At 45.3% G+C, this 27915-nt stretch overlaps 1 protein-coding gene across 1 annotated transcript; it reads right to left on the bottom strand.

The window, feature by feature from the left end:
• Window positions 1–8678: 8678 nt before the first annotated feature.
• Window positions 8679–27335, bottom strand: LOC106538302 (sialic acid-binding Ig-like lectin 5). Its single transcript, XM_087727914.1, has 10 exons — window positions 27284–27335; window positions 22007–22411; window positions 20262–20306; window positions 19699–19944; window positions 16036–16101; window positions 15454–15705; window positions 14218–14550; window positions 12724–12811; window positions 10773–10893; window positions 8679–10031 (listed from the first exon to the last, which is right to left on the bottom strand). Exons 1-10 carry the CDS (start codon window positions 27333–27335, stop codon window positions 9813–9815), a joined length of 1827 nt encoding a protein of 608 aa, XP_087584040.1. The 3' UTR covers window positions 8679–9812.
• Window positions 27336–27915: the final 580 nt, after the last annotated feature.

Raw genomic sequence — 27915 nt, 5'->3', positions numbered from 1 at the left:
CTCTAGGGGAGTTGGGATTTGTAGTTCACCAATCTTGCAACACAGAATCCCTAAGTGTCAATGTATACTTAGGGAAGGTCTGCATGCTTTATTCTCCTGGAATTGCCCACCCTTCAGCTTCACTTCTGTCTAATCCACATGCTAAATGGTATGAACGTTTTCCGTATTGTTCAGTTGCGTCTATTCAAAGAACTAGAAAATTAGAATTTCCCAACATTAATTACCATGTTGCAAGCTGCTCTCAGATGTTCTGGTGTCATGACCATCAAACTTCCTGAATACAGTTTCAAGGAGGAGGAGGAAGAGGAGGAGGAGGAGGAGGAGGAGGAGGACACCAGCACTGGTAGTCATGATAATATAGCATAAACAAAGACCCATAAATCATGATGATTCCAATTTTTTAAAAAATGGAATGTAAAGTCTTCCTTTAAACTTCAAATGCATCACAATCTTAGGCTTCCCATATTTCATATCTCTCTAGGGTTGTAATTCTAAATATAATCTATAGACCATACAATGGAGAATCTTTCACAGCAGGTCATGGTTGACTTGTACTCCAAGGAGTTATGGTTTGGCAACATCTAAGAGTAACCCTACCAACATACAAAAGGTTCTGATAGTGCTATACTCAACATATCTATTCAGATTTTTAAAAAAATCAATGGCACGTGCCCAGGTGAAGGCTGCTATGGTTTTGCCCAGGTTTGGGAGATCCCATAGCTAACATTATGGCTGGTTTGGAGAACCTCCAAATTCCACCCCTGGCTGGCACCTCCCACCCTGCCCCTCCCAGGAGTCTCCACGCAGCCTGTTTTGGATGCGAGGTAAGTGTAGGGCCAGTGGTGGGTTTCAAAATTTTTTGGAACCTCTTCTGTAGGTGTGGCCTGCTTTCCGGGTCCACTGGTGGAACCTCTTCTAACCAGTTCGGTAGATTTGACAAACCAGTTCTACCGAATAGGTGCGAACTGGTAGGAACCCACCTCTGTGTAGGGTCCACACGGAGGATTGGAGCATGGGGGGGGGGAGGGAGAAGAACGGGCCTCCCAGAAGTTCTGGAAGGCCAGAAACAGGTCTGTTTTCAGCCTCTGGAAGGCCCCCGGAGCCTGGGGAAAGCAGTTTTTCGCCTCCTAGAGGCTCAAGGAAAGGCTCTGGAGCCTGGAGAAAATGAAAATGCCCTGTCCTGCGCCACCCCTGCTGTGGTGCAGGAGGGCGAGTAGGCCACGCCCACCATGGCCACGCCCCACCCAGCAACCGGGCAGGGAACCCATTGCTGAAGTTTTTGAAGCCCATCCCTGCACATGCCAGGCCAATCCCTAATGAATGTAGAGGCATGAACTCTGAATTTACTTACTATAAGAGAAATCTCACTGGTACTTAAGTGTCTTAAGAGGTTAGAAATTGTGTGTCTGCTTACCGGAGGAATTTCCAGTATATATGCCCAGATTTCGCAAGTGGCTTGAAGATTTCTTTGAAGTGATAGCCTCATCCCCTTCATTGCAAATTTCTTAGTTACATGTTATCATTATATTATATATAAGCTTTCTAAATATATAATTTAAGATATACCAATCTTGTAAGTGTACATGTTGGTTGTGGATGGAAAATAAAACAGGATTTTAAAAAAAAAAATTTAAAAAGCCCCTAGGGATTTGCTCCGGATTAAAATATATTTCAGGCTAAGCAATATATATATATTTGGTGGGAAAGAGTGGACGAAGGCCTTCTTTTTTCTAAAGAAAGGTTTTCCACTTCCAGATTTGAGAATTTCCAGATTTGAGAAATCTGGGACTTGTAAGCAATGAGAGAATAAAAAGTTCTGAAAGATTCAGGGAAATATTACCAGGCAGACCTTCCTGGTCAAAACAGAAACAAAAGTGGAAATTTTTAGGCAGGATTTTTATCACTTTTACTTTCTGCAGGGAGCCCAGGAATTATCACTTTAGGAAGTTCTTAAATAAATGATTCAAAGCAGAACTCAGAGGTGTGAAAAGACCCTCGTTTCAACTGGAGAAGAAACAGCATTTCCCCCCCAAAAAATGCCCATTGATTCTTGACCCTTCGAGATGCTCACTTGATTGAATTATCCTTTCTGAAATGATTCCTGTGTAAAAGCAGGTGTGGGTGTAAACAACAGGTAATCCTCAACGTACTACGTATTGAGCCCAACATTTCTGTTGTTATGTGAGACATTTGTTAAGTGAGTTTTGCCCCATTTTCTTCCCTCAGTTGTTAAGGGAATCACTGCAGCTAATAAGTTAGTGAGATGGTTTTTAAGTGAATCTGGCTCCCCCATTGACTTTGCTTGTCAGAAAGTCGCAAAAAAAGATCACATGACCCCGGGACACTACAACGGTCATAAGTAAGAATCAGTTGCCAAGCATCTGAATTTTGATCATGTAATGATGGGGATGCTGCAACAGTTGTAAGTGTGGAAAATGATCAGAAGTCACTTTTTCAATGCCGTCTGTAACTTCAAACAATCACTAAATGAACTGTTTTAAGACTACCTGTATATGTCTGTATGTGTTCTGACCTCAGGTTCCCCAGCAGCACGAAGCCGAGTCCTCGTCCCAATAAACACATTTTATTTAATTTATAGTGAATTCCTCTCCAGCAAAGAGTTTCCCCTCTCACAGTCTTTCAAGATGGTTCACAATTACCAAACTTTCTGAGGCTTGGAGAGTGGCCAGACCGATATCTTTCAGACACCGCAATACTTGGCAAGAATGCAGGAATGAACTAAGTGTCTCCTGCAAACTCCACTCCCCTTCCGCTCCTCTTTTATTCCCTATGGGAGGGGCCATCCTCCCAAGTCGATCCCTGTTCCTTAGCTGTTCCTTTCATCTGGCAACTCTGTGCATGCGCGCACTGAGAACAGGCTTCAGCTGTTTGTCTGCCTCACTGATGTCTGACTCTGAAGGCAGCTGATAACTGGCATATGGTTCTGTCCCCTCTCTGCCTCCAACACAGAGCCCTCATCAGAGCCTTCCCCAGACTCTAGGACCGGCCCATGTCCCTCCCCAACCTTCTCACTATCCGAATCTGCGGCCAGCTCTACCTGGATTTTAACTTTTTGCTCTACAAATGATTCTTGTTTTTTCTTGTCTACATCCATCAAGGAAATATGCCTAATATTCAGTGGCAGCCCAGTTATTTTGGATGACAAAGCAGAAAACCCTTCGGAGTAAGAACGGAAGAAAGACAAATTAAAAAGCTTTCGTTCGTTGCTTTTCCCTGTCTCTAAAACTTTGTATTCCCGCACAATGCTTAGACCAGCTCTACGAAAGCTTCTGGTGTCGAAAACCACCTTTTAAAATATTTCTTCCACTGAGAAGGCAAATCCCCCCCCCCAAAAAAATAGGAACAACAACCGCAGCAGAATGAAAAATTGTACCACTTAACCCAGAAATTTCAGAAGAAGGCATATTCAATTCTCTTACTGCGCTCGGACAGCTAAGCTGCAAAGTAAATTATGCCGATAAAGCTCAAATTAGACCCTTTAAAGCTCTTTTATTGATCTCAGTCAGAGTCATTGGAAGTCCACGAGGGTCTTAAAACTCCCACTGAGGGAAAAGAAAAGTGGTCTCTCACCCTTTGGTGCAGAAGAGCTGTTGTTCTCCAGGACTTCGCAGAGCTTCTGTGTTCCGGCGGTTTATTCTGTGGTATTGTCAGAACAGGGCAGGGAAAGGCCTTTGGACGGAAATCTCTTCCCTTGCGGAAAGCAGAAGTGGTTACAGTTCTCACCGGTCAATTGCAACATCCTTGTTCAACAAATTCAAAAAGGGATGGGTCTCAATTGGGTGGCTTAAGAGAGCAACCGTGTTTGTAGGTAATAAAAACACACCCTCAGCACAGGTCAGAATGGAATAGAATAGAATAGAATAGAATAGACGGAGTAGAATAAGGACTAGAATAAGACGTAGAGTAGAGTAGAGTAGAGTAGAGTAGAGTAGAGTAGAGTAGAGTAGAGTAGAGTAGAGGAGAGGAGAGGAGAGGAGAGGAGAGGAGAGGAGAGGAGAGGAGAGGAGAAGTGGAGCGGAGCGGAGTGGAGCAGAGCAGAGCAGAGCAGAGCAATAGCAATAGCAATAGCAGTAGACTTATATACCGCTTCATAGGGCTTTCAGCCCTCTCTAAGCGGTTTACAGAGAGTCAGCATATTGCCCCCAACAATCTGGGTCCTCAATCTGGGTCCGCAGAACAGAACAGAACAGAACAGAACAGAACAGAACAGAATAACAGAGTTGGAAGGGACCTTGGAGTACTTCTAGTCCAACCCCTCTACTGTGGCAAAAAGAATCCGAACTTTTTCTCCCCCCCCCCCCACCATTCACAGGGGAGCAGCTGCTCCCTTTATGGTCTCCCCCCAGCCCCCTCCCTCCCAGGGACTATCTCAAAGGGACAAGCTGCAGCAGCTACACTGTGAATGGAGGGAGAAATGTTGGGGTTGGATGGGCGAGTCAAGCAGCTGGAAGGTCTAGTTTAATAGAAAGAAAGACTAGGGGAGACATGATAGCAATGTTCCAATATCTCAGGGGTTGCCCCATAGAAGAGGGAGTCAAGCCATTCTCCAAGGCACCTGAGTGTAAAACAAGAAGCAACGGGTGGAAACTAATCAAGGAGAGAAGCAACCTAAAACTAAGGGGGAATTTCCTGACAGTTAGAACAATTCATCAGTGGAACAGCTTGCCTTCAAGAAGTTGTGAATGCCCCAACGCTGGAAGTCTTTAAGAAGATGTTGGATAGCCATTTGTCTGAAACGGTTTAGGGTTTCCTGCCTAGGCAGGGGGTTGGACTAGAAGACCTCCAAGGTCCCTTCCAACTCTATTCTAACTGTTTCATCTCTACTCAGACAAATACCGGTAGTCTTCAACTTACAACTTTTGTTCGTGACCGTTCAAAGTTACAATGGCAATATAAAAAAAGTGATTTACAACCCTTGCCCTTATGACTGTTGCAGGATCCCTACCATCACTGCATGGTGGTACAGTGGTTAGAATGCAGTATTGCAGGCAAACTCCACTGCCAGCAGTTCGATCCTGACCAGCTCAAGATTGACTATTTTATTGTAACAGCTGGAAGAGGTGAGTGGCAACCGGGTGACCAAGTGGGCAACCAGGCGAGCATGGGCAGGGCCAATTAGGGATGATTTCTACTGGTTAGGGAACGAATTCAAATCATCCCTACCGGTTCGCCCGAGCCAGTGCGATCCGGTCTAATTTCACTCCTGGTCTAGTTAGCTACAGTAATTCATCAATAGCCCATGATTCTATAGGAACGGGAATCTCTTACAGATTATCCTCAACTTACCACCACAATTGAGCCCGAAATTTACGTTGCCGAGTGAGACATTTGCCAAGTGAGTTTTCCCCCGTTTTACGACCTTTCTTGCCACAGTTGTTACGTCAATCACTGCAGCTGTTAAGTTAGTAACACGGTTGTTAAGTGAATCTGGCTTCCCCATTGACTTTGCTTGTCAGAAGTTTCCAAAAGGGGATTTACAGGACCCCGGGACATTGCAACCGTCATAAATATGAATCAGTTGCAAGCGTCTGAATTTTGATCACCTGATCATGGGGATGCAGCAACTGTCACATGTGTGAAAAATGGTCATAAATCACTTTTTTCAGTGCCATTGTAAGTTCAAACTGTTATTAAATGAACTCTTGTGAGTCAAGGATGACTTGCATAGCATTACAAATCAGCTGCCATCATGCAAAATGTATTTATTTAGTCAAACATGTACGAGATAGCAGGTATCAGTCTAAACATGGACATCAACACAGGAAATGAGTACGAATAAATGGGGACAGTAGGACAGGGACAGTAGGCACCTGAGCCTTGGACCAGTGGGGAGGAGACAAGGGAGTGTGTTCCTGACGTCAGCAGTGAGTTGTTCCTGGATGCCCGGAACCAAAGAGCTAACAGGCATCAGGAACAGTTGCGCAAGTACAGGAGGTGATTGTATTCAGCTGGTGGCCATTAGGCTCCTCTCCAGACTATAAAAGGACTGCTTGTGCACACGCTCCTCTTACAGAAGTCAACGCAGGAACTAATGTTGGAGAACATTATTGTGAGCTTGGCAGGCTGGATTGCTGCCATGGCTTATCTGTGCTGGTTTGCTGCCAAGGACCTGTCTGTCTGTTCATTAAATGCTGTAACTTATCTTTGGCTCGGAGTGTGTGTTGGTGTGGGACGAGGGGGGTCAGAACAGATCACTATGTTACTGAAGTCGTATTTTCTGCAATCGAGTTTAGAGCAGTTAACCTTGAGTTTGTATCTATTGCTTGCCCGTGCGTTATTGCGGTTGAAGCTGAAGTAGTCATTGACATGTAGGACGTTGTAGCAGACAATTTTGTGTACTACGCTTAGTTCAGACCTTAGTTGGCGTAGTTCTAGGTTGTACAAGCCCAAAATTTCAAGCCTGGTGGCATAAGATATTTTATTGTGAGCAAGAAGAGTGGAGGACTCTTCTCGTGAAATACCTCTGGACTCGCTCGATTGTATTAATGTCCGAAGTACAGTGTGGATTCCAGGCAGATGAGCTGTATTCGAGAATTGGTCTGGCAAAAGTTTTGTATGCCCTAGTTGGCAGTACAATGTTAGTGGAGAAGAAGCTTCACAAAATTAGGTTAAGAACTCTTAATGCCTTTTTGGCAATGCTGTTACAGTGAGCTCTGGAGCTTAGGTCATTTCAGATGTTGGTTGTCACTTCATCATCATACCTACATGCGTGCACATGGCCATCAACTAAATTTGGACTGAGACACCTTAAGTCTTTGATGAGTTCTCCTTCAACAGAAACCTCACCTGGTAAATGGTTTATGCACAAGGAGGCGTAAGGAAGAAACCCCAAGCAAAACATCTGAAGTATGCCTTTCCTCTAAAATCCCGAAGCGCCTTACCTTAGTTGTCACCTGGATATAGGGAAAACCCAGTGTGAAATAAGGTAAACCAGCTTCTTAACTCAGTTTTTATTCCCCTGGAATAATGGCTGGATTTGTTCCAGCATAGGAATGTCAAGGATTATCCCCTTGAAAACATTTTTCATCATCACCAGTCTTACCTAAAGAAGAACCTTCTGCCAATTAGTAGTTTTAAAAAGTTTCCTGCTAGGGCTGAGAATAATCTGGCTGTATATGCTTGATCATCGCTTTTTAAGTCATACTCGTGTTTTGAAGCCACAGGTTGAGAGAAGATGATTGTCATTGAAACTCCAAAGGTAATTTTGGAGTGGAACCAAAGCTCTGAGTTCCGGTTATCACTTTCACTCTACACTCAATGTTGACTCAGCCTTCTTAGGGGACTGGAGGCTAAAGCATATAAAGAACGGTTGCTGGAATTGGGTATGTCTAGTTTAATGAAAAGAAGGACTAGAGGTGACAGGATAGCAGTCTTCCAATATCTAAGAGGTTACCACAAAGAAGAGACAGTCAATCTATTTTCCAAAGAACCTGAAGGCAGGATGAGAAGCAACGGATGGAAACTAATCAAGGAGAGAAGCAACCTAGAACTAAAGAGAAACTTCCTGACAGTTAGAACAATGAATCAGTGAAACAACTTGCCTCCAGAAGTTGTGGATGCCCCAACACTGGAAGTTTTTAAGAAGAGGTTGGACAATCATTTGTCTGAAATGATAGGGCTATAGCATTTTCTGCGGCGAGTTGGTCATGACAAATTGGTCACGGTGAGTTGACCCATTCCAAAGCCAAAGGAGGAGGTCGGTCTACTGAACCTTTGGTCAACAGCACGGTGGTGCAGCAGCCACACATTTGTCTAATTTCAATCCTACAGGAGTCTTGGGTCCTGGATTTTGGACCCGTTCTGCAAGTTAAGCCATTTGAGATACCAGTGGTTCAGAGGTGGTATTCAAATAGTTCTGGTTTTGGAGAACGGGGAGTGGAGGTTTTGAGTAGTTTGGAAAACAGGCAAATAGGCTGGCCATGCCCCTGCTGCCTCCCATCCTCCCAGCTGATTTTCTTGTGTTGCACTGAATAGAGAGACCAAGCTGGAAAGCAGGTTAGGGGGATGGGGAGGGAATGGGGATTTTGCAGTAACCTTCCCCTGCACGCCCACAAAGCCACGCCCACAGAACCAGTAGAAAAAAAAATGAATCCCACCACTGCATTGGTTCCAAAATTGTTGTTCTGCAATGCAGCATTTCACTCAATGGAAATATATAGACAAAGAGAGAGAAATGTTTTAGTAGTATGTATGTATATATCAGGGGTGGGTTTCTCGCCCCGTTCCAACCGGTTCGGTTGGAACGGGGCCGGCAGCGTCCTCGTGCACGCGCGCAGTGCACGCATGCGTACTAGCATCTGTGTGATGCTCCACCTGCTCCTGGAGGATCACACAGGCGCTGTATGCATCCTGTGCATGCGTGGAAGCGCAGAACTCATCAAAACCGGGTAAGAAACGCGGGCGTGCGGGTGGACCCTTCGGCGTTCCTGGAAGTTACTTACTTCCGGGTTCGCCGACCAACCGGTTTGCGGGGACCGCCGCGAACCGCCTGAAACCCACCCCTGGTATATATGTACAATATGTATGTATGTACATGTGTGTGAATTATTACAGTTTTGATCTAGTAACCCTATTCTCATTACATGTGGTGTTTCTTAGGAATGATCGATTAATTACGTATCATGAACTCAGTGTCAGATCTTAAGCAACCACGTAAATACGGTTTACGGTTTATTAGGATTTGTATGCCGCCCACTCTCAGGAGACTTACAGATAAAAACAGGGAGGCGGGACATATAAAAATGAAAAAGAACAGACATTAAAATTGCACAACATTCATATAGTTTAGAATGGGGCTGGATAAATCAACAGCCCCGGGCCTGCTGGAACAGCCAGGTCTTAATCGCTTTGCTGAAGGCCGGAAGAGTAGTAAGGGTCCGGATCTCCACGGGGAGATCATTCCATAGGGCTGGAGCAGCTACAGAGAAGGCCCTCCCCCGGGGAGTCGCCAGCCGACATTGACCGGCAGATGGAATCCGGAGGAGGCCTAATCTGTGTGTGATCTTATAGGTCTCTGGGAGGTAAATAAACTTCCTCCAGGATGATCTGTCCCTAACGTGGTCCATAGGTTGCCCCATGGCCACTTATAACCAAATCCATCCCCCATGCTGCTGGTTATCCTCTTCTTTTCTTTCCTTCCTCCTTTCCCAGTGTTGCAGCTGGGTCTCCTCATAATGGGCACGAAGTAGACAATCTGAGCCTGATTAATTATGGCTTGAATGACGAGCTGATTTGTTGGATGATTATTTCTTGGCTATCCATGGTTTCTTCAGGAGTCACCGCAGAGGTGGCATTCTACCAGTTCGCCCGAACCGGTAGCGGAAATTGTAGGTGGAAATTGTAGGTGGCTCCGCCCACCTCCCTGGGTCTACGGCCATAAGAGCCGAGGTGGCGCAGTGGTTAGGGTGCAGTACTGCAGGCCACTTCAGCTGACTGTTATCTGCAGTTCAGCGGTTCTAATCTCGCCGGCTCAAGGTTGACTCAGCCTTCCATCCTTCCGAGGTGGGTGAAAATGAGGACCCAGACTGTGGGGGCGATATGCTGACTCTGTAAACTGCTTAGAGAGGGCTGAAAGCCCTATGAAGCGGTATATAAGTCTAACTGCTATTGCTATTGCTATCCCATTTAGGCCATTTTCTTTTCACCAAAAGTGCATGTACGGAGGTGGGCACGAGTGAATGCATGCATTTGCAAATCGGTAAGGAAGTTAAGTGAATACCAACCCTGAGTCACCACCGAAGTTCAAAAAACATCAATCCTCTTTCTCTCCCCATTTCTTCAAACGCTAACCCTCACTTCCGAGGCTTTTGTTTTTTTTGGATCGATGAATATTCCACATTGTTTTCGCCTAAATCTGAAATGCCTTTACTTTTCGGCTTGAAATCTAGGGCTGCATACTGCAGCTCAGGTGGCTCTGCTGTCCTTGGGGCTGGAACAGTGGGGCCCTGGGGTGCTTTAGGCTTCCTTTTTCCAGCAGGGTTTGGCTTATCAGCATGGGGTAATCTTGGACCCTGAAAGAAAGGAACAACGTTTTGGGAAAGAGGGAAGATTCTGTTTCTATTTCCTGGTCGGAGAGATCTCTGTATGAATTTTCCGTTTCCTGCATCGCTGTCCTGTGAGAGGGAGTTTGTTTGCACCGCTTTTAATTGCTGATTTTTTTAAAGTGGGAAGATTGAGTTCTTCCCGCCAAGACCTCTTGCCATCTCAAGCCTTTCAATAAAAGCTCCTTTTGGAACAACTTCAGTTTCAAGAACTCCTGCTTTCTTGCGAGGATATGGAGAGGCAAGATCTCACAGGCAGAGCCGGGGACAAATTCCTTGGGTACCTATCACAGTTGGCCAATAATTCTATTCTATTCTATCCTCTATATTCTACATTCGGTTCGATTCTATTTCTTATATTCTATATTCTATTCTCTATATTCTCTATTCTATTCTATTTTTTACATTCTCCTATTCTATTCTATTCTACTCTACTCTACTCTACTCTACCCTACCCTACCCTACCCTACCCTACCCTACTCTACTCTACTCTCTTCCATCCCATCCCATCCCATCCCATCCCATTCCATTCCATTCCATTCCATTCCATTCCATTTTTAGTTTGAACTTTCTCCTTCCTTCCTTCCTTCCTTCCTTCCTTCCTTCCTTCCTTCCTTCCTTCCTCCTTTCCTCCCTCCCTCCCTCCCTCCCTCCTTCCTTTCTTCTCCAGATCAGGAGACAAAGAATAGCAAAGATACATAGGAAGCCTACCATCGGGAAAACGTTGCTGTAGATATGGCTAGAATTCTTGGGTTTCTCCTGAGGTTCTCGTCCAGAAGAGGTTCCTTCGACATGGCTAGCTTCGAGCAATGCTTTCCTCTGCTTAAAAACCCTGGGAGGAATTCAGTAAGACAACATTTTGGTTATTGTACATCCGTGGAGTCATAGAACGGATGGGACCTAGGAAATAATTTAATTCAGTGTTCTCCAAAGTGATCAATTTTGACCCCAAAAGGTTAATTGGACTCTCTAAGGGGTAATCAACAATACTTTAACTAATGGTACTGTAGGACTAGCCAACAGGTTATTGCTATCATTTTTGTGCAGTTATTACATTATTTTCATATAATAAATGTTTGGGGGCTAATAAGCAATTAGAAACTTCATCAAGGGGTGGATGAACTAAAGAGTTTAAGGACCCTGATCTAGCCCAACTTCTATTGCTAGAGTAATCCACTGCTACAGCAATAGTTATTACAGAGTAAGAATCCATCAGCCTTTCTATTTTTTCCTCCTAAAGCTGATTTCTTAATCCCTAACTTTTTGCTTGGGCCAATCCCCTAATAGGTTAACATCCATCATTTTTCTGTCCCTTTCTCTTATTAATGATGCATTTCCTTCCCACAACAGTGCAACACTCCATTTATTTGAAAGCATAATTACATTGGATTGCGGGCTTGTGTCTTTGTACACACTAAATACTAAGGATTCAGATCATGTCACCATAGTGGGGTAGAGCATACTTTGGCTCATCCCAAATATAACAATGACAGATGGGTAGTTTAGGCTAAACATCTGGAGTCAAGCAGAATGGTTTTCTGCACTATTATAGATACTCTACTTGGGAGTAACTTAGTGATTGTAATCAAATAAGCAATTTGTTTTCAAACAAATCCCTTTACCCTGTAATCCTCTAACCTTAGAGAAACCACTATTTACTTTAGGATGGATGCAAATTTCATCCTGTCTAAAGTAGACCTATTAAAATTAGTGGCAATGTCATTTATTCTACTGGATGTATTCCATGCTTGAAAAATTGTGGCTTTTTAAAATGTAATGTGGCTCATTAAAGCAGCTGTGTGACAAAGCCTGAAAAAGTGGCTGCTTTAAAGAGATGCTGTATCAATTCTGCCACATGTACTGAGACATCTCATTCAAATCATTTTTAAGCATACAATAAACAATATTGTATACATACATATACATACATGTATATTGCCACACATTCTCTATTTTTTCCCTACTTTTATTTCCCTTTCATCTTTGCAGTGAAATATCCCATAAAGAATGATAATTATAATTAGTATGTTGGCCCAATTCTTCACTCGTGTTGTTCACAGAGCAATTAACGAATTGTTCAACATTGCAGCTCTACTGAGATCTACCAGATCTGGAGCATAACGATTGTCAACATTTAATGGTCCTTCCAAATGTCACCATCTATGTGTTGAAAACCTAGAACGTGGAAGGTAGGACCTGGGCAGGATCTGCAATAGGCTGGCTATAATGAACTTAGGGACACGGTGACTCAGTGGCTAAGACATTGAGTTTGTCCATCAGAAAAGTCAGCAGTTCGAATCCCTGGTGCCACGTAAAAGATTTGCCAGCTTCTGCCAACCTAGCACTTCGAAATCACGTAAAAATGCAAGTAGAAAAATAGGAACCACCTTTGGTGGGAAGGTGACAGTATTCCTTGCCCCTTTGATGATTAGTCATGCCAGCCACATGACCACAGAGATGTCTTGGGACAGCGCTGGCTCTTCGGCTTTGAAACGGAGGTGAGCACTGCCCCCTAGAGTCAGAAATGACTAACACATATGTGCGAGGGGAACCTTTGCCTGATGATGAACTTACAGTGAGATTTATAGATTGATACTAGTTATTGTTCAGAGTTTAATTTTATCAATCCTATCAAAACATTATGACTTGAAGAGAAACTCACCTGATCAGGAATAGGCACAACATGAAGATTCCAGCTCCAAGAAAAATTCCACATATCCCAGCAATGAACAAAGTCTTATTAGATCTTCCTGCAACAATAAACCAAGACCTCTGTGGAAAATCAACCCTGGGGAATTAGGAAGCCTGGTTCTTCTGGTAATCATTTGGTAAGAGATTTTAGGAAATTAGGAAGTCTAGCTCCAAAGACTACACAGCTTAGAGACAGAAGAAATCTCTGTTCCCAAGACTATGGAGAATCAAGGAGATGGCCTTGAAGGAAACAGATAAGAATCATTATAGACAGTCCTTGTTTTACAACCATCCATTTGGGGACCTTTCCAACTGCAACGGCCCTGAAGGAAGTGACTTAGAAGTGGTCCTCACACTTACAACCACCATGGCTTTCCCCCAATCACAGAATCCAAATGTGGGTACTAGGCAACCAGCATGAATTTTAGGGCAACTGCAACATTCCAATGCTATGTGATCGTCATATGTGATCTTTCCCACTGGCTTCTGACAAGTAAAATCAATGGGGGGGGGAGGGAGCCAGTTTTGCTTAACGACTGTGTGATTCACTTAACAGCCACAGTGATTTGCTTCACAACTGTTGCAAAGAAAGGGTGTGACTTACTTATGCATAGCAATGGAAATTCTGGGCCCAATAGTTGGTTGTAAGTTCAAGGACTTTTGTAACTGAAACTTGCAAGCTTGAAACTACCTCTCCCCTCCTTACATTTATTGTCTCCCAAACAACAAGGTGATTCTATTCTGAGATGTTTTCTCCTCTTCGCCCTTCCTTAGGACTCATATTTCATTTATCAGACCATTGTTTAGCAATAACAATAGCAATTAGAGTTATATTCCTCTCCATAGTGTTTTATAGCTCTCTCTGAGCAATTTATTAGGCTAAGACACTGAGCTTGTCGATCAGAAAGGTCGGCAGTTCAGCAGTTCGAATCCTTAGCGCCTCATAACAGAGTGAGCTCCCGTTACTTGTCCCAGCTTCTGCCAACCTAGCAGTTCGAAAGCATGTAAAATTGCAAGTAGAAAAATAGGAACCACCTTTGGTGGGAAGGTAACAGCATTCTGTGCGCCTTCGGCATTTAGTCATGCCGGCCACGTGACCACGGAGACGTCTTCGGACAGTGCTGGCTCTTTGGCTTTGAAATGGAGATGAGCACCGCCTCCTAGAGTAGGGAACGACTAGCACATATGTGCGAGGGGAACCTTTACCTTTACCTGAGCAATCTACAATGTCAGCATTGCCCCCAATAATCTGGGTCCTCATTTTACTGACCTCAGAAGGAAAGAAGATTGAGTCAATCTTGAGCCCATCAAGATTGAACTCCGGGCTATTGGCAGAGTTAGCCTGCAACACTTCACTTTAACGACTGCACCACCAGGGCTCTTATTGTCTAGGCTGTGGGTTTTTCCTTCTACCTTTCAAGGTAATTCCCAGATACCTTTACATGCACCTGGTGGAGTTCCTTACCTATGGAAGATTCTGAAGTTGGGTCTCTCTTGGCCTTCAACAGGAATTGCATTCTTTGGATTCCATAAGAATTGCTCCCCATGCAGATAATATTATGATCTCTATCTAGGCTGCCAGTCCAGTTTAAGGTACTGGTGGCCTCATTCTTCTGGACTGAAGGTTGGACTGTCCAGTTTCCTCTTCCCTTATTCTCCTCGGTTATCCTCTCCCCATCCACCTCCCACTCGATCTGGGGGAGTGGCTTAGCATCCCAGGTACAAGTACATAGGAAATCATTGTCATGGTAAGAACATGTTGTATTTTTCTGGGGGCTTCTGCTGAGCCTTGGGGCATCTGGAAAAGAGCAAAAGAGCCATATAGTTCAAACGTTAAGATTTTGTAGCAGATTTGCAAGACTTCTCTGCATGAAAAGGAAAATGGTAGGACTGTCAGGGACACAAAAGTGCCACTGATAAGAGTCTCACTGTCCTATAATAGGACTCCAACCCGCACGTGACCTCCCTCGTTATGAACGTCCTACTTGGCTTGTGGTAGCAAGGAATCACTCTTCAATTCTCTCTCTCTCTTCAGCCCAACTGAGCCTTGACTGGTTTTCTGCCAAGTGTTAGAGCTGGCAGCAGATTCGGACAGTGAGAAGTCTGGGGAGGAACATGGGTCAGTCCTGGAGTCTGGGGAAGGCTCTGATGAGGGCTCTGTGTCAGAGGCAGAGAGGGGGCCAGAGCCATCTGACATCAGCTACCTTCAGAGTCAGACATCAGTGAGGCAGAAGAACAACTGGAGCCTGATCTCAGTGTGCGCATGCAAAGAGTTGCCAGAGGAAGAGAACAGATAAACAAAAGGGGTTGACTTGGGAGTAAGGCCACAGATGGACGATGAATGGCCCCTCCCAGAGGAAACAAAAGAGGAGCGAAAGGGGAGTGGAGTTTGCAGGAGACAATTAGTTCACTTAATTGGTTCATGACTCTCTGAGACTCCTTGCCAAGTTTTGTAGATATCAGCCTGGCAGCTCTCCAAGCCAGATAAGGTCTGTGATGTAAATCCTCCCTTGAAAGACTTTGCTGGATGGGAATGAGCAGAATTCACAGTCAATTAAGAAAAGGGGCTTTTGTTGGGACAAGGAGTTAGCTTCATGCTCTTGGGAAACCTGGGTCAGAATACCAAGGATGAAGAATGTCATATAGCTCAAGCAGTCAACAGCTTAAATATCTTCCTTCTAGAGGATTATGATTTACTCACATGTCACAGAGAGCCGGAAGAACCCATGAACCGTGCCGAGCACGTTTGTAGCAGTGCACACATAGACACCCTCATCTTCAACAGTCAGGTTGATCAGTCTCAATTGGTTATCTAGAGGCTTCTGCAAGTGGCCATCTCTTTTCTCCCAACTAGTTGTGGCTGGAGGGTTGCTATCTGCTTGGCAGAACAGCTCCAATGAGTCACCTTCTTGGGCTGTCAACTCAGAGCCACTGGGCAGCTCCTTGAAGCAACCTGAAACCAGAGTTAAAGAGTCCATCATTTCCATGGGAGAGTCTTGGTCAAGCCAGCCAGAGGCATCCTTCAGAAAAGAGAGGAACCCTGCACATAATTGCATGTTAAACTGGGGTGAAATTTAGCAGGTTCTGACAGGTTCTGGAGAACCGGTAGTGGAAATTATGAGTGGTTCAGAGAACCAGCAAATACCACCTATGGTTGCTGGCCCCCAAGTGGGGTAGGAATGGAGATTTTGCAATATCCTTCCCCTGCCATGCCCACCAAGTCACGCCCACAGAACCGGTAGAAAAAAAATAAATTTAAATTTCACCACTGATCCTAAAGTACCTTGAGAGAGTATGGAACCTCTCCTGTGAGTTTGGGTGGTGTTGAAAACCAGCATCCTCGGACGATCTGTGGGGGGAAAAACAACCATATCAAACTTCCCAAGAGAAAAGCTTTTGTGGAGAAGAAGGGTAAGACCCCTGGCCTGCAAGGCCTCTTAAAGGTTGCTTTGGAGCTCCGTAGATGACAAGTGTGATGAAACAAGGGGGTCTCACTTTCTCTCACCAAAGGGTGAAGAGCCAAATGTTCATGGCTTTTCTAAACAACTCCAGAATGAGGAGTCGGAAGTTTGAAATAAAAGACCCAAACTCTGTGAATTCTGTAGTCTTCTACAGAGGGGTCTAGGCAAGGGTGGGCTGCTGGGGGTTTGCACGGGTTCGGGTGATCCTCTAGCTAGGATTCTGCCCAGTTCAGCGAATCACCAAATGCCACCCTGGCTGTCCACGCCTGGCCTGCCCCTCCCATCCTGCCCGTCCCAGGAGTTTCCACACAGCCATTCATAATGCTAGGTATGTGCAAGGGCTGCACGGAAGCTTGGGGAGGGGGGAAATGGGCCTACCAGAGGTTCTAGAGGTCCAGAAATGGGCCTGTTTCCAGCCTCCAGAGAGTCTCTGGAGCCCAGGGGGAACCAGTTTCTGCCCTCCCAGAGGCTCGAGGAAAGTCTCCGGAGCCTGGGGAAGGTGAAAATGCCCCCCTCCCACAATGTGATGCAGGAGGTTGACTAGGCCACTCCCATCATGACCACGCCCACCCATCAATAGGGCAACAAACTCATTGTTGCAATTTTTGAAGCCCACTCCTGGCTCTAGGACAATTGGCCATGGCCAGTAGTCCCATTCTATCAGCCCAGCACCCAGACAATAAAATACCCATTTCTGGATTACTGACTATATTTCCTGCATCCTTCATTGTACACATTTCCCGAAGGGCACATCATGTATTCCTTTCATGACGTTATTAGCCTCGTTGTTCGCAGGAGGAAAGTTAGGAAAGAGAAGGAAGTGGAATCATTTCTAATCTAACCTTCCTTTTGGCATTCTGAGAATCTTGATTATCACATGTGGGTGTGGTGATGTAAAAAAGTGGCAATCATAGACGAAACAAGCGGCTATCAGATTTTGTATTCTTACAGTAATTCTACAGATGCAGCTGCACAACCCCTAACATTTCAATACAATTTTGTTGTTGAGGAAGAAATTCTTATCTGCTTTTAGTGGGGGCAAACAGTTTGTCCTGAGGCAGCCTTTTCTAATCTTGTATCTCCCCGCAATGCTTTGAGTTATAATTTCCATCCTCCCCAACCTTCACGATAGGGTAGAATAGATTGGTACCCTGTTTCAGTGGTGGGTTCCTTATCCCATTCCAACCGGTTCGGTTGGAACTGGGCCGGCGGCGTCCTCATGCATGCGCGCAGTTAATGCATGCGTCTTAGCGCCTGTGCGATGCTCCAGCTGCTCGCAGAGAATCGCGCAGGGACTGTATGTGCCATCCAGCTGCTCGCGGAGAATCGCGCAGGCACTGTATGTGCCATCCAGCTGCTCGCCATGCACCTGCGTGGAAGCGCAGAAGCCTTCAAAGACCAGTAAGGAGCGCGGACAGGCGGGTTACTTACTTCCGGGTTTGCCGCGAACCGGTTGAAACCCACCCCTGCCCTGTTTCCCTGAAAATAGAAACTCTCCAGATAATAAGCCTAATTGGGCTTGTGAGCGCATGCACTAAAATAAGCCCTCCCCAAAAATATTGGAACACAGCAGCAGCCGTGAGGTAACCATGCTCACCGCCTCCTGTACCTCAAAAATAAATAGACCTCCGTGAAAATAAGGCCAAGTGCTTATTTTGGGGTCAAAAGAAAATAAGACCCTGTCTTATTTTGGGGGAAGCACAGTATCAGGGGTGGGTTTGCTCAGGGATGCGCCGTGCGCATGCCCAGTACTTTTAAAAATGCTTTTGCGCATGCGCAGAAGCAGAATAAAGATGATGGCACCATAGGTGCCGCCGAGGGAACCGGTTCGGGGGCTTGGTTTAGCTGTCTCTCCAAAGTGAAGCAGACCGAAAGCTGAATGAAAAGGGTTTGAAGAAGAGCCAAGGTGGCGCAGTGGTTAAAAAGCAGCACTGCAGGCTACTGCTAGATCAGCAGGTCAGCGGTTCAAATCTCACCGGCTCAGGGTTGACTCAGCCTTCCATCCTTCCGAGGTGGGTGAAATGAGGACCCAGACTGTGGGGGCAATATGCTGACTCTCTGTAAACCGCTTAGAGAGGCCTGAAAGGCCTATGAAGCGGTATATAAGTCTACTGCTATTGCTATTGCTATTGCTATTGAAGCAGCAGAGCAGAGAAATGTATTGTGCGAATGGGTCCAGCTTTCCTCCCACAACTTTTATTTTAGGAAATGTGACACCACACCCATATTCCTTTCCTCGGCTGATACAATCATAACTTCCCCTAAAAAGTGCGTAGCCTGTTCTTTTGTGGTCAAAAGGAGGTGCAACTGAAATGCTTTTAAGAAAGGAAAATTGTAGTTTGAGCACCAATACTTATGGCAACTTCTCTTAGAAGGCTCCATTCCTTGTTAACTCTTGTAGGACTGTAAAACAGCAGCTGTGGCTGACAAAGGATTAAGAGATATGATACCATTAATTTTTACAGGGATGTGGTGGCTCACTGACTAAGACTTTGATCTGTGCAGAATCTTGTAACTAAAAAACTAATTTAAAGCAAAAGACCGTCTGATATTTCACCTAGATCAGGGGTGTCAAACTCAAGGCCCGTAAGCTGGATCCAACCTATGGGGTGCTTAGATCTGGTCTGTGGGAGCCACCCTGGAAACAGCAAGGGACCGGGCAGGGCTGGGTTTCAACCGGTTCGCGGCGGTCCCTGCGAACCGGTTGGTCGCCGAACCCGGAAGTAAGTAACTTCCGGGAACGGCGAAGCCCCCCCCGTGCCCGCACGCGCCCGCGCGCCCGCGCCCGCTCCTTACCCGGTTTTGATGAATTCTGCGCTTCCACGCATGCGCAGGACACATACAGCGCCTGCGTGATCCTCCAGGAGCAGCTGGAGCATTGCACAGATGCTAGTACGCATGCGTGCGCCACGCGCATGCACGCGTGCACCGCACGCGTGCGTGAGGACGCCGCACATGTGCGCGAGGACGCCGCCGGCCTCGTTCCAACCGAACCGGTTGGAACGGGGCGAGAAACCCACCCCTGGGACTGGGCCATGGTGCCTCTGCCTGAGAAATGGAGAAATGCAGCCCTCCTGAGCTCCATTTTTGCTGGCAGAAGGTTGCAGGAGGCCGTCGCAGCCAGAAACGAAGCTCGGGAGCCAGTTTTCGCTGGTAGAGCACTCGGGCCACCCCAGACATCTCGACAGAAATGATGTTGGGCTGGCCATGCCCACCCTGCCCATGCCCAACCCAGCCTCGCGAGGTCAAACACAATCCTGGTGCAGCCCTCAAAAAAACTGAGTTTGACACCCCGACCGAGATGAACAATAGGGACTCACATCCACACACATTTGCAGAGACCTCCATTAACGGAAGATTCACCTGGGGTAAGAATGCATTGACCATGGTCTTCTGCACCAAATGAAGTGGGAATGTTTCCTGGATCACTGTTATAGTGGATTGAGTGTTTTCAGCTAAATAACCCAACAACAATGAAATCTTACACTGGACGATCACTTCAACCGTTGTCTTGAGAGACCCACACAGATTGTTTGCCAAGCACTGATATTTCCCAGCATCCTTTGGTCCAATTTCACGCAGCTGAAGCCTCTGCTGTGTGGGACTATCAATTTGCTGGTTCTCCTTCATCCAGGATAGAGTGGGAGGTGGTCTACCATCAGCAGTACAAATCAGGGTGACAGTGTTTCCTTCCTTGGTTATCACAGGGTTGAGTAGCGAAGGTGGGTAGCCTGCAAGGATTTAGGAGCATCAGTTAGGGAACTACCCAAAACTGCAAAACTGGAAGCCTCCTCCCCAGATTTGACATAATTTCAGAAAAACAAGGTAGTTGGAAGATTTGGTTGTTTGGTTTCATTTGTGAAATATATAATGCAAACAACCTTGACCTTGTAAAAAAAAACGGGGGGGGGATGCTGCTTATGGAAGGATCAGATAAAAGGGGAGAAGGTTTCCAGCTTGCAAGAACATTTGACAACCAAGCAGAGAATCCGCCCTCTGTATTGTGCTTGAAGGGGTCTGCAAAAACATCCATGGTTTGAAATCTCACCAGAGCCTCCGTTGTTCACTCTGATAGTGACTTTCTGGATTGGTTCTGAAACACAGGAAGAGGAAAAGTTAAAGTTCCAAGAAGGTATATAAAGTCAGCAAGCTCAGAGAAGACAGGGTCAGCTGTCCCAACTTGTCCCGTTAGAAAAGAAAGACTCTCAACTCCCTCCGTAGTGAAAGTATATTTAACTAAAGCCAAGCGGTTACAGCGTAGCAAAGCCGAATCTGATTTTTCACACCCAAAGCATCGAGTCAGCTCTTCCCTTCTCTGCACCTTCCCCCTTGGTTTATCTCCTCACGTCCAACTGCTTTCAAAGAAATTGTTTTGGTAGCCGTCCCTGGCTTGGCAGGCTGGAAGGTGTTGCATTCCATGACGTGACACCTTGGACCAGCCAACAGTTTTTACAGGATGGTACGATGCGTAGTTTCAATTCCCCCTTATCCCAACCCCTTGCCGCCCTGCAGCCCAGCTCTCCCCTCCCCCCACAGTTGTAATGGCAGACTGGCATCTGACAAAACATAGCTGGCAGGGCAGTATGGCGATCTTGACAGACAGAGGAACGAGAGGAGGCTTCAATCACACAGCCACAGTGGCTATCTTGGTTTTTTGGTTCTACCACAAAACCGCGGACGACAAAATCGCGGTCGACGAAAGCGCGTATGTGATGTCATCACAGCGCGACGAAAAAGATCGAAAAAGATCGAAAAATGTAAAAATAAAGCTAAAACCTTCCCCTAACCCCCCCCAAACCTAACCCTAAACCTAACCCTAAACCTAACCCTTAACGTAACGAAAAACCTAACACTAACCCTTAACCTAACGCTAAACGTAACGCTAATGCTCTAACCCTAACCCTAACCCTTAACCTAACCCTAACCCTAACCCTTATCCTAACCCTTACCTTTATGTGAATCGGCTTGCTGTAATTTAATTTTTATTTCAATTTTTCGATCTTTTTCGTCGCGTTGTGATGACGTCACATACGTGATTTCGTCGACCGCGCTTTTGTGGAACGCGCTTTTGATGGGTCACGGGTTTTTTTCACTCATACCTCTGAATAACTGTTCTCCTAGATATGGGGCAAGGGTGAAATCCAGCAGGTTCTGGAGAACTGGTAGTGGAAATTTTGAGTAGTTCGGAGAATCAGCAAATACCAAATACTCTGGCTGGCCCCAGAGTGGGCTGGGAATGGAGATTTTTGCAGTATCCTTCCCCTGCTATGCCCACCAAGCCACGCCCACCAAACTACACCATGCTCACCAAGCCACACCCAACCGGTAGTAAAAAAAAAATTTGAATTTCACCACTGATTAGGGATGTCAAATTCGAGGCCCGCGGACCACATCCGGTCCATAGAGTGTTTAGAAAACAGGGGAAGACCAGCCTGCAGTGGCTCTTCCAGTGACAATAGAGTTCAGGAGGTTTGCAGGCAGCCCTCCTGAGGTCCGTTTTCACTGAGAGGGTTGCAGGAGGCCGTTGCAGCTGGAAATGGAGCTCGGGAGCCCGTTTGTGCTGGCAGAGCTCTTGGGCCACCACAAGGATCCCCAACACAAGTGACGTTGAGCTGGCCATGCCCACCCTGTCTACACCTCCCCCCCCCCCAAAGATCAAAGACAATCCTGATGTGGCTCTCAATGAAATCAAGTTTGACACCTCGGTCCTAGATCTTTTCTGATCTCCTCACTATAAAAAAGAGACCAAAACAGCAAAATGAATAACTCATCCAACAACAGAAAACTACCTACCTATCACTTTAACATTAAGTGTTTTCTCGACAAAAGAATATTTTAATTTATATTGCCCCTCAATTCTCAAGAAGTATTTCCCTTCATCTTCTATGCGAGCATCTGTGATGAAAAGTGAGCAATTTCCTTCATTTGGATTTCCTAATAAATGGAAGCGGTTCTTAGCCGAACGTTCGACTCCCTCATTTTGGTTGTTGGTAGCGACAGGCCTGCAGGCTCTATCATCCGATGGAAAACAGAATGAAAATTGATACTTAATCCAATAAGCAATTATCTTCTCAGACCGCCACAGGTCTGCCTGCTTATAAGTGAACTGGCATGGAATATGAACAGCAAGACCACGCTGTACAGTGACAGAAGGTTCCACGGTGATTGTATACGTCAATGCCCCTTGACTTCTGATTCCTGATCCAAGAAAAACAAGACAAAAAATAATATGGATACAGACAAAACCTAAACGAAAACACTGGAAAAACCCCTAAGGTTTCTTGCAGGACCAGCTCATAAAATGGAGAACATCACAAGTTGTCAACCCACCCAAAGGATGAGGCCATATCTCCACTGCACACCCTCTCCACCATAACAGTGGTCTCCAGAGACTGAAAGGGAAGATGTCATTCAGCAGTTTAGAGTTCTGTAAGTTGTGGCATTATCTGGCTATATTGGTAAACAACAACACTGTTGTTAACCCCCACCCCCACTCCTGAGGCACTGGTGGGTTTCAAAAATTGTTCGAACCTACTCTGTGGCTGTGGCCTCCTTTGTGGGAGTGGCATGCCACCCATGTGACCAGATAGGAGTGGCTTGCCGACCATATGACCGGATATGAAGATGCCAACGACACTTGTCAGAACCACCTTAAATTACCTCACACACAGCACTGGCATGCATAAGAATAGGATGTAAACTTGTTTTTTAAAAGGCATCTTTGGTTTGCGTTAAAACAACTTCAACACACGCAATGTTCTGATTGCACCACAAACGCAGTAGTCATCCTTACCTTTCCCAGAGGCACTGAGTTTTATAAATATGAGCATGAGAGTGTAGAATAATCATATCCAAGGACCAGTGGGGGGTTTCAAAAAAATTTGGAACCTCTTCTGTTGGTGTGGCCGGCTTTCCGGGTCCACTGGTGGAACCTCTTCTAACCGGTTCGGTAGATTTGACGAACCGGTTCTACTGAATAGGTGCGAACTGGTAGGAACCCACCTCGGGGCCCGAGGTCAAACACAATCCTAATGCATCCATCAATGAAATTGAGTTTGACACCCCTCTTTTATATCTATGCCAGGGTTACACAGTTGATGTTCTGTCTAGACTATTGCTAGTTTCTCATTCTACCTTATAGCCCTAGTATTCTCTGCAGGTCTCTCATCCAAGTCCTAATCTTTCTTAGCATCTCAAAACAAGCGGTGGCTCCTGATCAACTTAGGCATTTCTAAATAAACCAAATTTGGTAGAAACATCACAAGTCTCCAGTACGAGAAGAGAGTGGAGACCACAGCTCCAAAGGAAACTGAAATCAGAGTAGAGCAACCTTATCCCTCAACTGGACAATAATATTTAATCGCATATTTTTTTCTTATTTTACTACATTGCACCTACCTTTGCAGAGAATGGCCAAGATTGCTGCCAAAGAAAGAAAGAGTTTCTTTCTCTTACAAGGAGGAAGACTTATCCAACCAACGGCCTGATTTTCTGGCATCTTGTTTTATCTTGATATTTATTTGGAAGGATGAGCTCTATAATAGGAAGAGAAGCAGTGTGATCTGGTGTGCTTACAAGAAGCAAAAAAAATATGTTTGCAACTGTCACAGAGATCCCTTTGAAGAATAAGGGCATCCAACGTGTTGGGGTGGAAGGTAGAACTTGTTCGATTACCTTAAGCGGACCACCTCCTAACCAGAATGGATTAGCCATGCAGGGCTACCTTAACAGAATCCACCTGAAATATTTTGGCTGTAAGTTTGGATAAGTTAAGACTGGCATGTCAAACTTGATTTCATTGAGGGACGCATCAGGGTTGTGTTTGAGCTTGGGGGCCAGGGTGGGCATAGCCGGGGGGGGGGATAGCCAGCTTTATGTCACTCGGGTCAGGGACATCTGTGGTGGCCCAAGTGCTCTGCAAGCGAAAACAGGCTCCTGTTTGGATGGATGGATGGATGGATGGATGGGGATGGGGATGGGGATGGGGATGGGGATGGGGATGGGGATGGATGGAGATGGAGATGGAGATGAAAATGGAGATGCAGATGGATGGATGGATGGATGGATGGATGGATGGATGGATGGATGGATGTGGATATGGAGATGGAGATGGAGATGGAGATGGAGATGATGCAGATGCAGATGGAGATGGAGATGAAAATGCAGGTGCAGATAGATGGATGGATGGATGGATGGATGGATGGATGGATGGATGGATGGATGGATATGGATATGGATATGGATATGGATATGGATATGGATATGGAGATGGAGATGGAGATGGAGATGGAGATGGAGATGGAGATGGAGATGGAGATGGAGATGGAGATGGATGGATGGATGGATGGATGGATGGATGGATGGAGATGCAGATGAAAAAGGAGATGGAGAGAGAGTGGGGGGATGGATGGATGGAAAGAGATAGAGATAGATAGAGAGAGAGATGGAGAGAGAGTGGGGGGATGAATGGATAGAGAGAGACAGAGAGAGAGACACAGAGAGAGAGACAGAGAGAGAGAGAGACAGAGAGAGAGAGACACAGAGAGAGATAGGGTAGGTATATAAGTATGATAGATATATAGATGATATAGATCAGGGGTGTCATACTCAAGGCCTGGGGGTTGGATCCAGTCCATGGGGTGCTTAGTCCTGGCCTGCAGGGCTGCCCTACAAACAGCAAAGGACCATCCCATGGTGCCTCTGCTGGCAAAAATGGAGCTCTGCAGGGCAGTGTGTGGCCCTCCCAGGCTCCATTTTCACTGGCAGAGAGCAGCAGGAGGCCAATGTGGCTGAAAACGGAGCCTGGGAGGGTCACGTATGGCTCTTCCGTCCTCCGTTTTCTCTGGCAGAACCACTGTGGGTCAGTCCTTTGCTAGGCCTGCGGAGCAGATCTAAGCACCCCGCAGGCCGGATCTGCCCCCCCCCCGGCCTTGACTTGGACACCCATGAGTTAAGGAGTGACTTTCTGTTTGATTCCCATCTGAGCAATCCCAATAGTTACAATTATTAACTTTGACCGTAATTCTTATTCGACATTTTAGTCTTTTGACAACATCTAAGCCTGTTCGGCATGATATTTTGGCTGGTCTAGAGAAGAGGTGATGTGTTCTTTCTTTTTTTTAATTAATAAAAGACGTTACTGTAATTTAGTCAATTAGGAAAGGGGAAAGTATTTTTATGGGAACCGAAATGACTGTTAATTAGTTTGAAGTGTAAGTTTAGGGTTAGGGGGAAAAATTTCTGAGGAAAAGTAAAATAGACAATGCAGAGTCTGTTTGGTTCCCACTTCCTCTTAGCCAGATTCTGAATCTCTTCAAAACAACGGCCTCAAAAAGGAAGCAAAGAGTTGGCTTGATTCAGTCGGTTTACTTCATCAAAACAAACTCTCAAGTTACTTCCTTCAATTAGTTATCGTATATAGTGCTGCACTGAAAATATATCTGGCTGTTTTTTCAACACTCTCTTCCAATTTTATCAAGGGGGAAAAAAAGATCTACTTTCCCATGTTTTCCCTGTTCTCTTTGCTCAAAGGAATACATTTGGGAGAACCTCTTCTAGGTGAGGTACACCATCTTCCACTGACATTGACGTGTGGGGTAGCAGAAAGGTATGTGCGTATCCTGTTTGTCATTGTGCAATCTTTTTTCCCCCAGCGAATGTGTGATGGTACACACCTAGAACTGGAGAGAGGTTCACATTCTTTGTAACTGATTTTCCTCTGTAGTAAGTTAGGAGAACCTACTTGTCCACATAGTAGAAGAAGTGATATTCAGCAGGTTCTGACCACTTTTGCAGAACCGGTAGCGGAAATTTTGACCAGTTTGGAGAACCGGCAAATACCACCTCCGACTGGCCCCACCCCCATCTATTCTCTGCCTCCCGAGCTAATCGGGAGGGAATGGGGATTTTGCAGTAACCTTCCTCTGCCAATCCCACCAAGCCACACCCACAGAACTGGTAGTAAAAAAAAGTTGAATCCCACCACTGCACAATAGCCATGAGGAATATAGACTAAGAACCTGGGAAATCTTGATTATTAAAAAGGAAAACAATGCAATTCCTGTGACATCTGTAACTTTATCCTAGCCTCTTCCAATAGCCTCTTCCAATAAACTCTGAAATAATATTTCTTTGAAGGCCAGGCAGACTTCAAGAACTTCAGATCTGATGTCTCTTGACCTTCCCACTAAATCTAAGACAGAGATGTAGGATCTGAAGCTTCATGATGATCTACTGTGCATCAGAGAATTCCCAAAGTTGTTAAGGAAGAACAGAAACTATGAACTTCTGATAATGCACAGGTACAGTATAGGTGGTACCTTGCTCAATAGTAGTAACTGTGAGAAGGATCTTGGAATCCTAGTGGACAACCATTTAAATAGGAGCCAGCCGTGTGCAGCAGCTGCCAAAAAAGCCAACACAGTTCTAGGCTGCATAAACAGAGGGATAGAATCAAGATCATGTGAAATGTTAATACAACTTTATAAGGCTTTGGTAAGGCCACACTTGGAATATGGCATTCAGTTTTGGTCTCCACGATGTAGAAAAGATGTGGAGACTCTAGAAAGAGTGTAGAGAAGAGCAACCAATGATGAGGGGACTGGAGGCTAAAACATATGAGGAACGGTTGCAGGAACTGGGTATGTCTTGTTTAATGAAAAGAAGGACTAGGGGAGACATGATAGCAGTCTTCCAATATCTCAGGGGCTGCCCCAAAGAAGAGAAAGTCTGAACTATTCTCCAAAGCACCTGAAGGCAGAACAAGAAGCAATGGGTGGAAACGAATCAAGGAGAGAAGCAACTTAGAACTAAGGAGGAATTTCCTGACAGTCACAACCATTAATCAGTGGAACAACTTGGCTCCAGAAGTCGTGAATGCCCCAAAACTGGAAGTCTTTAAGAAGATGTTGGATAGACATTTGTCTGAAGTGGTGTATGGTTTCCTACCTAAGGAGAGGGTTGGACTAGAAGACCTCCAAGGTCCCTTCCAACTCTTTTATTCTGTTCTAAGTAATTATAAAAAAATCTAGGAAGCCGTTAAGAAAGATGGGTATCAAAAGCAAGTCCTACTGGTATATCTAGTGGGGTTATAGTAATCATATTTCTTTGCCTCTTTCTCCATCTTGAGCTTCGTAGTAGTCGCTTGGACATATTCCCTTTTGGGTGCAAGGCCTAGTTACCCTCTGTCCTCTCATGTTAACAATGGATTGTGTTTATGGTTGGTTGATTTCTTCTTAATATAGTGGAACTAACTTTGACGTGACGTAAAGGAAGAAGAAATCCCCATGGATTTCTTGTGCCCTTATCTCAGTTACAAGGTGACAGAGACCTGTGTGAATGTTGTTCCATTTTTGTAGCTAGGTTTCAGCTTCCCTGCACTTTGGTTCCATCCCCAAGGAAGAAGTTAACAAAGGAATTTCTCCGTGAACCATTTTCAGATTAGAAAGCCAAAATAAGCCAGAAAACATCTGGAGTGATGGCACTGATAATAGAATGCAGCAACATTTGCATGCTCTCTAACCTTGAAAGAGTAAACCAGAAACTAGAAAAATAACTCATTGGAAAACAAAACAAAACATTGAAAGCATCCTTAGAACAGTGTAGAAGAATCAAAGACTTTTTGCATGGTGAAGGAAAACATTATCACAAACATATGACAAGAAATATGAAGAACAGTTGCAGGAACTGGATATGTCTACTGG

The sequence above is a fragment of the Thamnophis sirtalis genome, unplaced genomic scaffold, assembly GCF_051295495.1.
Source record: "Thamnophis sirtalis isolate CommonGarterSnake01/CBP01778 unplaced genomic scaffold, rThaSir2_p1.2 scaffold_13, whole genome shotgun sequence".
Lineage (NCBI taxonomy): Eukaryota > Metazoa > Chordata > Lepidosauria > Squamata > Natricidae > Thamnophis > Thamnophis sirtalis.
This window is presented reverse-complemented; position numbering and strand designations above follow the sequence as displayed.